Source organism: Notolepis coatsorum (genome assembly GCF_963971535.1).
Source record: "Notolepis coatsorum genome assembly, chromosome: 1".
NCBI lineage: Eukaryota > Metazoa > Chordata > Actinopteri > Aulopiformes > Paralepididae > Notolepis > Notolepis coatsorum.
In genome coordinates, this window is record NC_140165.1 from 214,640,744 (window position 1) to 214,655,625 (window position 14,882).

General features: G+C 44.6%; 1 protein-coding gene across 1 annotated transcript in view; it reads right to left on the minus strand.

Moving 5' to 3' along the window:
* Positions 1 to 1,759: 1,759 nt before the first annotated feature.
* sacs (sacsin molecular chaperone) overlaps positions 1,760 to 14,882 on the minus strand; it is a gene marked incomplete at both ends in the record, with an annotated part of 59,796 nt that continues 46,673 nt past the window's right edge. The window contains one exon of the mRNA XM_084319828.1: positions 1,760 to 13,317. Coding sequence (XP_084175954.1) covers positions 1,760 to 13,317 — 11,558 coding nt within the window. The remainder of the gene's footprint in view (positions 13,318 to 14,882) is intronic.

Below are 14,882 nucleotides of genomic sequence, written 5' to 3' on the forward strand. Positions count from 1 at the left end.
AGAGGAAGGAGTTCATGGGTTGAAAGCAAACCATTGGTCAATTGCCCCCAAATACGACTTTATGAACCCAGAACTTTTCTATAATAATAATAATTATTATAACTTATTGCGTGCGTTCTGCTTCTGAAATTGATTATATATTTCTTAGATGCTCTGGCCGTACGCATAGAACGCATTATTTACAACCTCTCCTCTCTTCTCTTCTCTGCTCCACACCTACAAGTTCTGAGCGCACTCAGGGTTTTAGCAGGGACCTTTCAGAGAGAGATGACAGGTGACAGATCCGGTATTTCCCAACCTACTGTGCGATTGGCTCTTGACAAGTGTGCAGTCGTTCAGTATTGACAAAGCCTACTTTGCTGGAATGATTTTTTTTCGCACTATACAGTACGTTAGCCCCTTTCTGGTCTGTGATGCACTCCAACAAGGTTGGACGAGTGGGTATTCACTCGGTGCATCACAGTCACGAAAGGGGCTAACAGTACATATACATATAGTATATGTATAGAAGTATAAGTCTTTATTTGTCATCAGATTAACACACACATGCGATGAGCGACCCACAGGAACACACACATGCACTGAGTTGTGAGTCGTGAGACATGTGTGTGTGTGTGTGCGCTCGGACGTGCGCTAAGGCTGCCTCGCTAAGCCGTTTATTTATCCTGTTGAATGGATCAGCATGCAATGCTGAACCTCTCAAGCTGTTTTGCAGACGCCTCATTCACCTTATAAGGAGCAGGCGAGGCGTGTCTGTATGCAAATGAATTGAGCGCGAATGCGCATTTCAATTTAAGAACAGGTGAGATTCATCATTCAACACACCTGGGTAAGAACGGATTTGGACTTTAAGAACGGCTTGATGAATGTAGCGGTGGCTTTTCTTATTTTTCTCTCAACAGAAGAATATAAGAAAAATAATAAGAGAGTATTGGTGAATGAGGCCCAATGTTCCTATATACACAGATTATCGGTGTCCCTTTACCATCTTTCCCAATTCATTGTCTATGGAGCAGCTTCAGACTTTATAACTGATGACGTCACAAGTCTTCTATTCTGTAACTGAAAAACGTTTCAAGGAACACAGGCTTATTCCTACTTGACGTCCACAATATCCAGCCATAAACCTGCTGAATTAGCAGGCAACCAAATCAATAGTGACAAAGTAGTTTAACGTCTGCTACAAAGTGAAAACCTCAGAGATGATCAAAGGCAGCGCAAGGCAAGCGATGCAACCAGTGGCCCAGCAGCTCTTGTAGCCAGCGGCTCGTCAAGAGAGACGGATGCATCATGCAGGTCCCGTGGTTTCATTCATGTAAATATTAATGTGTGTGGGAATATCCATTCTATACATTATTTTATTTCTATAGTTGTAATGTTCAACACAACAGCCGAATGATGACGTCACTATGGTAACCCATCACCTTTCTGAGATTCACACTCCACATCAAAACTTATTTCCATGACAACATTATCGAACCCTCTAGGAATCCATTTTATGGTGTACCAGTCAAAGTGACCACTCAAGAATCTAGATTGGAATAGGAATGGCCTTGTTACCAATTTAAGTTATATGGTTATGAACTGCATAATGCACCATAAGCTGCCAGCTGGATACTTGAATATGCCTCAAAAACAATAATATACACAACCTGTATTGCACACAGCCACTCTTGTCCTCTCCTGGTCAGAGGAACTATGCATATTTGCTTGATTTAATTAACTTGCTGTAATATTTGACAGCAGTATGATGACGTCATTATATCTTTTGCTGCACAAAGGTTTCAAGTTTAATGATAATCCGTGCAGTGCATTCCATCACTCTCATCGCTACTTCAGATGTGAATCTGTCATTGGGGATCTGTGGGAAGGGCAGGAGATCAGGATAGCGAGTTCTTAGACTATCCACACCATAACCCTCCAGAATCTGGACGTCATTGGCAAGCCCTGTTAACTGGGGGCTGTACTCCTCCACCTTCTGTGCCACAGCCGTGGGCTTCACATCTTTGTCTGATTTCCCTCTCACCGAGTAGTCGGCAGCTATCAACGCCAGCTTTGTGGCCAGGTAACATTTGAAACATACCCACTCATTGGCATTCTTGTGCAGGTCATTCCGAGCGGCAGAGAAGTTGGCCCTCGCTTGCCTCAGCCACCTGCGGGCTTCCACTGGGTTTCCCACAGATTTGAAAGTCGGGGGCACAAAGAAGCGGTTAGAATGTGATGAACCTGCATAGTTCGAGTAATGTTCCCGGAACTGCTGCTTCTCCGACTTATGACTCGTTGCCTCTTGGTTCCATGACGTGTAGAATCTTTGAAATGAGAACTTCTCTGACTGGAAGCGCGAGGAAGATGTTGAGTAGGGTCTTCTGGAGGTTCTGTCCGTGTTCTGTTGATCCGTCACAGACTGTTTCTCCATCCTGTTGATCTCCTTCTGTAAGTGCTTGAAGACCTCTGTGGCAATTTCCAGATTTTCAGCATTTTTGTCTGGGTGCCACTTGAGGTACAACCTGCGAATTGTTTTCTTCCTCTCCGTCTCGGGAAGCTTCCAGGCTTGTTCAATAACTAAGGTCACGTCTTTCAAAATTTCAGGCAACGCGTTGAGTCTTATTTTCTTAGGAGATTGTTTTGGAGGAGAGGGTCTGAGATTTTCTTTTCCAGTGAAAATCGGAGGCACCGTTCGGGGACCAGTGCCACGGCAGTCTGGACTTGTCGGAGTCGACGGGGCACTGCTGTCCCGAGCTTGAGTGTTTTCATCTTGTCTGGAGAATTTGTACAAGTCAAGAGAGCTGACTATCTTGTACTCACTGTAACCAATGTCAATCTGGAAATATTTCCCGAGGACACTTGGGTTGTCGTCCTCTTCTTTTTGCACTTCTTGTACAATGATTGCGTATGTGTAGGTAGGCTGGTAAGACCCATAGATGTCCCCGCCTTCAGAATCGACCAGGTAACCCACATATTCGCCTGGATAAAATACATTCATGGGATCCATGAGAAGTATGTGATGTATCTCAGCGGGTATAGGGGTTCCAGGGAGTGGCAGCTCAAGTTTGGAGGGCTCAGTTGAGTCATACTTTACGCCAAGGTTGTCCAGCTTCTCAGTGATTCTGTAGATGTCATTACATCCCAACATAGCAATCAGATAGGATGTGTCAGATATCAAATTGTCTGTGGCGGACTTCAGCGTCATCGCTAACGCCAAGAGGAAATTGATGTCTTTGCTGTCCGAGTGCTGGATGTAGAGATGGATCACAGCTGTCCCGTACCTCTTCAGGAAGGCAAGTGTTTCGCTACGGCTGTGTGGGATGGGACTACAGCCTTTAACTCTCAGCGTTGTCTGGAGTTTCTCAAAGCAAGACACCTTCAGTCCCTCGCAAAGTGCTTTGCAGAGTCGTATGGCTTTCTCCTCGTTCACGAGGAACGCGTTGTCATTCTCATGCTTCATTATTCTTATCAGCCCTGTGATGAACTGCTCTGAGGACAGCAACAGCTGCAGGCGACCTTGAAGAGAACAGAGGGCTCCGAATTGGCACATTTTGGGAGAGTCTTCGTCGAGTTGCTCTTCGAGGATGCTGCTCAGGAGTCTTGGCCTTAGCTTCTGTGGAAGCAGCATGATCATCTTTGTATGGAAGGCATGGTCTTTGCCGAGATAGCATTGGCTCAGGTCCACAAGCATCTGAACACCGACATTGCCCTGGATCCTGCTCTTGTAGTGTGGGGCATCATCGAACACTAAGCTGTTTGACTTGGCTAATCTACCGTCGTGGCTCGGCAGGTAAAATATCAAATCTCTGAGGCTTTCAAGGTCTTTGCGTATTACCACTGGATCGTTCTGGAGACTTTTAAAAAGTCCCGAAACTGCCCTTTTTACAGTTCTCATTTCATTTGGATCAAGCTGCTTGCCCTCTGAGTTTCTGTGAATGCGGCACAGTACCTCGACATATTGTTTTGTTGATACAACATCTTCTGTGCCCAGAAACTTGAACAGCTGGTGAAAGGTTCCAAGCTCGAGTGGTAATTTGTATAAGTAGGGTTTGAAGTCAGATTCATTGTCCAAATTAATGACAACTTCTTCAGGTTTCAGTAGTTTCCAGCCCTCTTCCACCATGACAAATGCCACCCCACGGAGCTGGTAGCGAAACTCTCTTTTATCTGCATTGAGGAATTCATAGGTGGATTTTAAAACTTTGTTCCTTGTTTTCACCATGTCATCATCTGGATTGGATATGTTGCAGATGTTCTTGCAGTTGCTAATGACTTTCTCCAATGGTGGTTCCATGTTGACACTCAACATGTTCAGCACTTGGTCAAGTTGTTCCTGCCCAGTGAGTGTGCTCTCCTCCTGGTCTTTAATAGCCGACGGTGTAGCTTTCTCTGGTAGAATAGGGCAAGATGTCCAAAGTAAGTGAATAATGTCGGTTTGCTTGAATTTCGGATTAACTTGAGATCCACTGAAGCGAATCAGAGGGAGGGTGCTGCTCATCTCTTGGTGCTGGGAATGAAGCCGGATGAGCTCAGTAGGAGCTCGCTCAGGACACAAGAACAGTATCATTGAGAGCTCTTTGAGGAAAGCACCAACAAATAGATCAGTCCGCTCATTGAAAATGTGATTCAAGAGGACGTCAACAATGGTTTGCGCGTTTTCTTTGGTCCAGTTCTCCGTATGAGCTTTGATGCTGACCTCTTTTGCAAACTGAAGAACTTGCTGCTGAGAGACTACATGCTTGAGACCTATGTTCCTTAAGAACGTGATCCATGAGGGGAGAAATGATGTTCCATTTTTTGGCTTCGACACCTGCTCGACTTTCTTGAAGAATTCATTGGGTATGAATGACTTTGTGGGTAGCATGACTTCAAACACTTTCACCGTCTCATCGTAGAACATTTTGGCGGTCTTGAGTCTGTGTGTGTAGTCATAGATGAACGATAGACCCTCCAGTTTCTCATACAGCTGATCCTTAACCCCACACGGTTCCTCCATTGACAGGAGTCTCTCCTTCAAATAGACGACGTGTTGAATTTTTGCCTCGTGTGATAGACTTTCAAACTTTGGCAGGAGATGTTTGTGGTAGACTTCCAGGTCATCTATCGGTGTGCATCCAAGGAAACTGTACAGTTCTTTCAACTGTGAATTGTCATCAAGGAAAGCAAAGGTTGCAGTGTGGGCCCATTTGTCCATGTCTGCTGCCGGAATGCTTTTAGCCAGAACATAACATGACCCATAGTTTGCGATGCTAATGTATCTGCCACTAACTGATTTGAAGCAAGGTAGCAGTTTCAGGCTCTGTGCATCCTCTTGTGTGAGGTTTCCCAGGTTGCAATTGAAATACAACAGAAGGGTCTCAAAATCTTTGTCGGTTAAACTTGACGCTTTGAACGCTGACGTCTGAATCATGTACTCCAGTACTTTCAGAATACTTGATGGATTGTCAATGTTTGCTGTGTGCTGTGCCAGGAAAGGCATGATGGGATTCTCTTTGCTACAGATTTTGTTTACTGCAAGCTGAATACAGCCTCCTTTCATTAGCGTGTGAAAGACTTTGTCATTTTGACCATGTGGAAAGATGGCTATATGTATCAAACTCAGGGGTAACAGCACATCCTGCTCGGGGACGACTATCTTGTCTCTTGCCATGAATTTGAGTCCAGGTAGCAATGCCCAATCTTTCAGGATGTCAAGCACAGAGTCAAAACTGGGTCTGATGTCTGCCTCATCCTCCTTGATCGCAATGTTCTCGCTCATGAAGTGCCACGCACTTTTCAGCCAGGATTCATTGGCATAGCTTTCTCTCCATTTCACAGGGATCTTTGTCCGATACTCACGAGGAAGAACGGCACCAAGTAGGTCACTGAAGCTGCTGATATCAAAGACCTTTGCAGCGCCTGCTTTCAGCAGGATGTTGCTGTACCTCATGTACAGCGTATTCATGAACATTTCCTTCCTTGACGAAATCAACTCGTGATGTGTTGTCAGAAATTTTGGCTTCTTTGAGTCGAACACCTGGAGTATATTGTCCATTGTTATCAGTAGGGGCAGTCCCTCTATATTGATTTCATCTTCCTCTACATCCTTGAAGCAGTAGTCGACTAGAAGCTTCAAACTGTGGAAAAGCTTGTAGTTTGACTGCTGGAGTCGACAGGGGAGTTTCCCGACTTGGCAAGATGTGTCTGGTGATGAGAATGTGTAAAGAAAGTTGCGCACATCCTCTGGTGTCACATAGTTGACGGGAATCCCTGCATCTTCCAAACAGAGGTAAAGACTTGCAGTCTCATCACAGCTGTGGATCAGGTTGAAGCCGATATCTAAAAGCAAAGTCTTTAGTCTGTAGATGTTTTCCGCAACAGATTTCCTTGTGGTGAGATTGTACTCTGTGTTTTTCAGGTGCTGAAGTTCGTCCTGAAGCAGATTGTCAAAAAAGGCCCTGCCTTTGTTTGCAGTGGACGTGTTCACCCATGAAATGTAAATAGCAGAGTGGATTTCTGAGTTGTCAATTTGCGTTGCTCTAACCACAGGAAGTAGACGCTTCAGATCAGCATGGATGCAGTTGTACACTGCTTTAACCAAGCAGTACCAGTCTGGCTGTATTTCAACTCTGTTGACTGGGAAGAAGTGCAGGAACTTTCGTAAAGTCTCTTTAACTCCATGAATCGGCGTTCCCTGCAGCACAGTCATGGTGGGATCGGGACCTGGGAAGTACCGTCGCTTTAGCTGGATTAGCAGCTCCACAAAGGCAGGGGATATCAGTGATGTCATCAAGTTGTTGTTCCAATCACTCCTGACCCCTACTCCGTTGTCATCTCTCCATAGGTTTCTTCTGGCTGAATCTAGGGCAAAATGCCCATTCACATGAAAGGGCAAGCCTGTCTCTAGTGAAAGGGGCAGGAAGCAGAATGCTCTGTGGGGTTTCTTGTAGTTATGGCTTACACACGCAGCCACCCCTCCACGTGGAAATAGAGTTATGTCTTCATTTTTGTGGGCTGAAATCACACTTTTTGAGACATTCTCAATGTTAGGGAAGCCAGATCTGTTGCAGATCATCCAAGTTGTCAAATTGCCTTCGGTGTCCTCTATGTCCATTGTGTAGGTTATCTGCTGGACTGGGATAGCAGTGAGCTGCTTCTTTTTTGTCACACTGTCAATGACTGATGCATGAAACTGCTTGCGTTTTAGACGATCTCCATCTGTTATTTTGGCAGTCACAGAGTATAGCACTTTGAGGTCTCCTGTTGCATTCTCAATCTCACAGATTGATATCTTCTCCATGTGGTTGAGGAACATGAGGAGCTCTGCACCATCCGTCTTCAGTTTATCCAGAAGGTTTTGTACCATTCTGTCTGACGCAGGAACCGAACTGATCTCTGATGTTTTAGCCATCTCTGTGGAGCGTATGGGGAATCTGAACATTGTGCTGCGTTCCATCTTAAAATGAGCTCCCAAGTAGAGATTTAGGACGTCCGAAAACTGTGATCTGAAGTCGGAGTCCAAATCCCGAAACATTCTTCCGGGACTCACAGATGTTGCCCCAGGTGCGTACCGCGCATGTGGATCAAAGATGCAGATGATGTCATTGTTTGAGATGAAAGACGGGCAGTCTGTGATATGATAAACAGAGTTGAACCCTATGCCGTATTGGCCAGTTTTGCCAGGATTGGCTTCTTTCGTTCCTCTTCCAAGGTTCTGTATTCCTCTGACGTCATCCTCTGTGAAGGGTTGGTTGTTGTATACACAGAGTGCAGGGCCTTGCATTGGAACCCATTTATCATCAAATATTCTGTCCGTAGAGTGTGTTCTTGGATCGAAAACAAAGAAGATTTCGGTGGCTTTGGCATCATCTGCATTTTGAAGTAGCTCTTTCAGCATCTCCTTCTCTGAAGGATAAGCATTTAGAATGCTTTTAATCCTGCTTGTGAGTTTTTCTTTTTGTCCAAACTCACTTCCGAGTGTAGTGAAGCAGACATTTGAGGCATACCTTTCCAAGGCTTTGTGACGTTTGGGAACTGCTCCTAATTTGACAGCGACCTCCCTTGGAATATCTCCATGACAGTATTTCACTGTGGAATCTCTGACTTTAATCCAAGGACAGTCATTGTAACACAATGACTTTGATGGCTGCAATGCCATATGTAAGTCAGGAAGGAGAATCTCTCCATAATTTGCTTGGCAGTATTCTTGGTTTTTATCTCTGATCAAACTCCAAATGCCCTCACTTATGATTCTGCGAGAGAGCTGAAACGTATCCTCAGTGAGTGCCCTTCGCCCGCACTCTTGCTTGACTACTTCAAGAATTGCTGAAAAATTCTCAACTGTGAAGCTTGCCTGGACCCCAACATTTTCAAAGAGCTCACGGCAACTGTTTCTGTACTTGTTGGGGAGCTGATAAAGATAAGGAGCTGCGTCAAAGTTTAGGTAGAAGGCAACTTTGGATGGATTAACATATGTGTTCTCGACCAGAATGGAGTTGAAGGTTTTCAGCTCCTCCATGATTTGCTCTTTTGCAGTAACATCTGGTAGCATCTCCTCATGCAGATATTTATAGCAGGCATTTGTTATGTTCTCCTGATACAGAGTAACTCCGTCAAATGACTTAGATAGTTGCTTGAGTTGATTGATGACTAGTCCAACTGTGGGCTTTTTTATCAGTCCGAGAGAGTCCTTCACAGCCAATGAGATTGGGCCACAACCTTTGAAAGATGGGGAGTTCTCATTCAGGATTGGCTTCATTAGACACACTGTGTCCTGATGTTCAGTTGTAAAGAGCTCTCTGGCAGAGAATATAACTGTGGGTGGGAAATTATTCCCATGCCATGGTAATGAAAACCCTGCAGGTTTTGTCAGGAATGGAAGGAACTTGATATCCTGGAGCTTCTCCAAGAGCTCACTTGCTCCTGAGTCTGTCATCTTCAGTTTCTCATCGACGAGACTGAGCAGTATACTGCTGCGGAAGCATGCGGCTGTATGGTCATCTTCATTCAGATCGATCACAGATTCTGCACGTTCAATCAGGTCTTCCCATAAGAGATCATCCTTGACCATGCCCAGTTGTTCTAGTTTGACCAGACACACAGGATTTAGGTAGTCCTTTGAGGTTCCTTCAGGAAATCTACCATCATCAGAATTGTACAGTTTGGCAACTCTTCCCTCTGGGTGAATGAGCCTGGAGGGCAAGACCAGCTGCACGTTGGGGCCAGAGCATGGGATGCAAGGAGTCACTCTGAGAATGGAGGCAAATTCATCCAATTTTTCATTCAACACGTAATGCATCAAGGGGTCTCGAAGCTCTTTGTCAATGTCTTGGATATGAGGGAAGAAGACGTCGGAAAAAAACTGCTGCTCCGTCAGTGTGTTTTCCAGCAGCGTCCCTTTGCATCCAGCATCGTCAAAGCCTTCTTTGACCCAATCGGGCAGCTCAACGGCACAGAGGTCTTGTGAGCCACTCTTCCTTAGGTATTTCAAGAATATCTTGAATGCGGCAGACCCAATGTCTGGTTTGCAAAGCAAGGTGTCATCAAGGAATCTGACGTACTTGATAGACACCCAGGTCTTGCCATCTGAGAAAACCCTTGCCTGGTCACTGTCACCTCCTTTGGCGATTTCTTGGTAGAGTCCCTGGCTGACCAGTGTAAAGTCATCATGCACCTGACTTGGGTCAGGCCACGCTGCGTAGTAGTTGTAGTCAAGCAGCTCTCCACTTTCTGACATTGAACGCAGCATACTGAGAGCAGCCATGTATGCCTGCACAACGACATGCCTCATAAACACTGAATTCCAGTGTCCTTTAGTGTCCGTCTTCCAGATCTCTTTGCGGTTTGAAGTCACAGCGAAGCAGCCGTTGATGTGGACAGGAAGGCCCGTTTTGATCCTGAGGGGTAGATAACAGAACACCTCTCCTATCGGGTTGGTGTTTATCTTCACTGTCCATTTCCGATTCTCTTCCTCTGAAAGGTGGACAGCCACACCTCCGCAAGGTACCAATCCTAGTCTTTTTCCACTCTCCCCCAGGGAAAACTTTAGTGCCTCAGTCACATCCATACATGAACAGATGAGCCAGTTGGTGACCTCGATTGCCTTTTGGGGCATTTCATCTGTGTGTCTCCTGTTTTGAATGCCTTTGGCAGCCATCTCAAAGTATTGGTTGGGATCTTCCTCTGACCCTCTGAAGAGGGGGGACTGCAGATCCACAATACGTTTGAACACATTGTGAAACTCTTCCACCATAATGCGTATGATGCAGCCGGACTTGGGGACGTCAGCTGGTACCCTGTTAGTGCTCGCCACCTTCTTCATGACCTTAGCAGCTGATTTCAGGATGCTCAGAGGGCCGTAAGCAGCTTTGGATGACCACACACTTTTGTTTATGGTGACAACATCTTGGGCTGAAGCAGGGTTCGGCTCTTCATATTTCAGATATTTCAGCACCATGGATCCGACATGCTGAGTGAACAAAATGAGCCGGTGGCCACATATGCTGAACTCGTCGACGAGAGAGTAGATATCAGTGGTGTTGTAGTACATACTGCTGATGTCACTCACCGCAGCCTCCTGTTCTGTTCTGAATGGAAGTCTGAACAGCGTGCCACTGTATTTGTATGGGGATTCCTGAGCCAGAGGAAGTTGGCAGTTGAAGACATTGATGAAAGGTTTGAACTGGTTGGGGAATTTCCTCAGCCGTTTCTGCTGTTTGCTCCAGTTGATCTTGATCCCCGGGTTGGACCGGTCTCTGATGTGCTTGCTGATATGATTGATGTTTGGATCAAACATGATCATGAACTCTCGGCTCATTATGATGGGGATGTCAGTGATGTGATAGACGGAGTTGAAACCCAAGCCGAACTTGCCCACTTTGTCCGCTTCGCATCTCTTCATTGATCCACCTAACCTTGTGATGTTCAGGAAATCGGTATCTGAGAACACAGAGTTGTTGAAAGACCACAAGGAGGGGCCGTGACAAACCACCATGCCGGGGTCGAGCAGGTTCTCTCGAATGTCAGCGTTCTTTCGCATGTCGATCAGGAAGCTGCACTCTGTTGCGTTCGCGTCGTCTGCATTCTGAAGGAGCTCTTTGAAGATGTCGGCCACGGATGGATATTCCTCAAGAATGTTCTTTATTCTCACCGTTAGAGGTTCCCGTTGGCCTGACTGCTCAAAGCCGAGGTTCTCTGGGTTTATCAGTCTTGTGCTGAGACATGGTACTTTCAGCCACTCTGCAGTTTTCATGGGGATGTCATCATGGACTAAAATTATGGGCTCTGATGCATCTTCGAGTAAGTCATTCAAATCATCCACTTTAATGTCACAATAAGTGCATTCGTGAATGGGCATCATGGCCAGCTTGCTTGGGTCCTTGTAACAAAGGATGGGCACATGCATGTCAATGTCCACAGAGATCTGACTGCTGTACAACCACCTCAGGATGTTTATCAAAAGGAGGAGATCATGTTTGCTTTCCTCTTTGGTCATCTCTTCCGCACACCTTAACCGGATTTTGTTGATGACCTCAAACACATGGCTTGGGATGACCTCTTCCACTGAGCCACAGAACTTGAAAAGTTTGTGAAACTTTCTAATGGTTTTTGGTAAGGAGTAGAGGTAGGGCTGCAAATCTAGGTCAGGGATGGGCTTTAGGACAGTTTGTCCTGGTGACGAGAACGTCTTCCCAGTCCACACCCAATCAAAAGGGAGTGACTTCATTGCTTCCCTCGCGTCTTCAAGGTGGGCTTGCATGAAGCCGTAAATCTCAAAAAGGATCTGCTGGAACTGATACCAGTCCTCAGTGGTGAAAGCTTGAGATCTATGCCAGTCGTTTACTGCTTTCAGGTGCTGTAACACTTGATCCACCTGCGGTTCTATGGATAGCTTCAAGGCCTTCTTCATACCTGCAGACGTGCGCTCAACAAGTGGTACAGAGGATCCCACAAGCACAGCATGAGATATGTCACACATGTCAGAGAGCGAGCAGATGTTCAGGGTGTCTCCCATCCAAGCCAGGGACTTTGGATAGTTTAAAGGTCTGTCTTTGCAGACTGGTACCCATTTCAGCTTTAGCAGTGATGCCTGGGCATCGGTTGACTTTACCAGCTTGGTTTGTCTGTTAAGTATTTGCAAAAGTGTTTTGGCCTTTTTCACCACTGAGTCCCAATCAGGGTCTTTCCCGCCTTGTAACTCTTCTATCTTCTTTGCCACTTGAAGAACATCTTTTTCAGTGAGTTGTACCTCATTCTTCAGTCCCAGTTGTCTGAGTGAATGGAGAATATCGGGGGATGATGTAAATGTACTTGTTGGAAACCGGGTTTTCTCCTCCATGTAGAACAGATCCTGTAGAATCTCCAGTTCAGGGTCAAAGAGGTGTGTGGCTGTGACAGGCTTTCCTGGAGTAGCGTGAATGAACTTCAGAGTGGAAAGCCATCCAATCACAGACACGTTTTCATTCTTCAGAAAGGACAGGTGTTTTAGGGCCCAGAGCATTATTTTAGTCACTTCATCTTTTGTGTAGAAACCCTTCTCAACATCATTAACAACCAGCTTTAAGCATTCTCCTGTCTTCACCTGTTCTACATTCAGCAACTTGATGAGACGGATCGACGCCTCGTCACTGCAGCCCACCACGTTGAAGGACAACTTGACATCTGGTGGATATTTGGCTGTGTGATGTAATGCTCTGGCTCCTCTCAGTGAGGTAAATGTTGGGGTTCCTTTCTCTGAACAGGGCCCTACTTTCTCAAAGATGGTTAGCTCCAGGAGGATGCGATTCTCTTTCTCTGTGATGTCAGACAACCCTGCCAGAAAGTCTCTGAGTGCAATCTTCTGTTTGACTGAGAGAGATGAGACTTGGCTGGCTACTCGCTGCGTTGACGATCTATCCATAATTTGGAGTAGCATACTGGGAGAGCATGGATGGATGTAATTCTTCAGAAGAGGGTGCTGCAAACACGAATCTAACTTCTTCACCACTACTGCTCCGAGCTTCTTCATGATTTCAAGGAGGCATTCAGAAACCGGGGCCTCTTCCTCGTCTATGAGAATAATGGGCGATGGGGTTCTGAGACGTAGGAGCTCGACCTTGTCCTCACCTTCCTCCTCAAGCGGCACATTTGGGATCAAAGGCATGTCTTCAAAGGTACTCAGGTCGTCAGCAAAGTTAATATACAGATGCTTCCAAACCATCTTCAGCCATGAGAATGTGGGATGCTTCATCTCTCTGTTTCCTGGGTCCCATTGCACTGTGAAGTCTCTGGTTGGCCAGACTGTTGAGAGGATCTCCTTGATGAGTCGAGCTGATCGTTCAGGGGTTAGCACTTGTACCTGAGTGCATGGTCTTCCTGTTGAAAACACAAAAGACAAAAAGACACAAATTATGATGTCTTCCCTTTAAGTTTGTTGTTATATAAATTAGTATATAATTTATTAATTTCCACAAAGATTGTTTTTGGTGCACACTGAAAGCACACAAATGAAGTCTTGTAAATGCAGTATATAAAATATCATTATTAAATAAAAGACATACAAAAATATGTATTGAGATTAGTATGATTATATTCAATACTTTAAATTGGTTATCTTTTAGAAGCATATCCTATTTATTGCTAAGCAAACACACTCTTGAGAAAACTAAAGTTTTTTTCCACATCAATGGTTTTGTTTTTGAAAAATGTATAGTAATCTAATTTTAACATTGATTTATTTCCAGAGCTTGTACAAGTCAAATTAGGCCGTGAGCCAGGGCCCCAAATTTGGGCCACGGCTACCATCTTGGGGGACTAACTTTCATAGTGATTTTTGGGAAGGTATACACCCCTACTGCTAGAAAAGATGTGATAGCAATGCAGCAGTTTCCTCCAAATGTGTGCTATCACATCTTTTATAACACTACCAAGCATATTTTTCAGGCCTCCTGTCCGAAATTACATGCCCCAAATGAATCATGATAGCTCCTGAACCATAAGGCCTATATGCATGTTTCTGGTCTTCTTTGATAGGTAACAAGCTACACTGTAAAAAGTTACCTACACTGTAAAAAAAAAAAAAAAGGAAATTCACTGTATTATTTTACAGATTACCTTTGTTTTTCTACTTTAAGTGTAAATACCATATAAAAACAGTAAATTACTTTTTATCAAAATATTAACCATTAAATAAAGGTTGTAATCTGTAAATGTATTTGATTTTACTGTAATTTGACAGTAAGTATTTGGAAACCGTTGCTGCCAGACATGTACCGTTTTCTTGCATTAATATGCCCTAGCTTGTTACCTATCAAAGGAGACCAGAAACATGAATATAGGCCTTATGGTTCAGGAACTATCATGATTCATTTGGGGCATGTAATTTCGGACAGGAGGCCTGAAAAATATGCTTGCTAGTGTTATGAAAGATGTGATAGCACACATTTGGAGGCAACTGCATTGCTATCACATATTTTCTAGCAGTAGGGGTGTATACCTTCCCAAAAATCACTATGAAAGTTAGTCCCCCAAGATGGTAACGACCAACCCTACTGGCTGACGGCCTAAATGGGAGATTGAAACAATTCATTTCAAAATCACATGCAAGTACTTTCAGTTTGTTCTATTACTGACTCATCATATTACTACAGCTTATGGGAATAAATGTAATGCCTTTTGTGAAAAACGTTTTTCTTTTTCTAATTCCCACTGTAGTCTTGCAATGCCAGACACAAATCACATCACTGCTTGTGTTTAAAACCCCGGTAGAGTTTTATCACCATTGTAAATTACTCTCATACTGTATGTCTGGCAATTGCTAAAAGGAGGATGTCACCAAGATCCAAAATGTTGGTGTGAACCTTTTGGATGTTGTGAAAGGATTCTTTGAAACTGATTCATAGAATAGGCTTCTAAAATTTCAAAAAACATTCAGTTTTGGG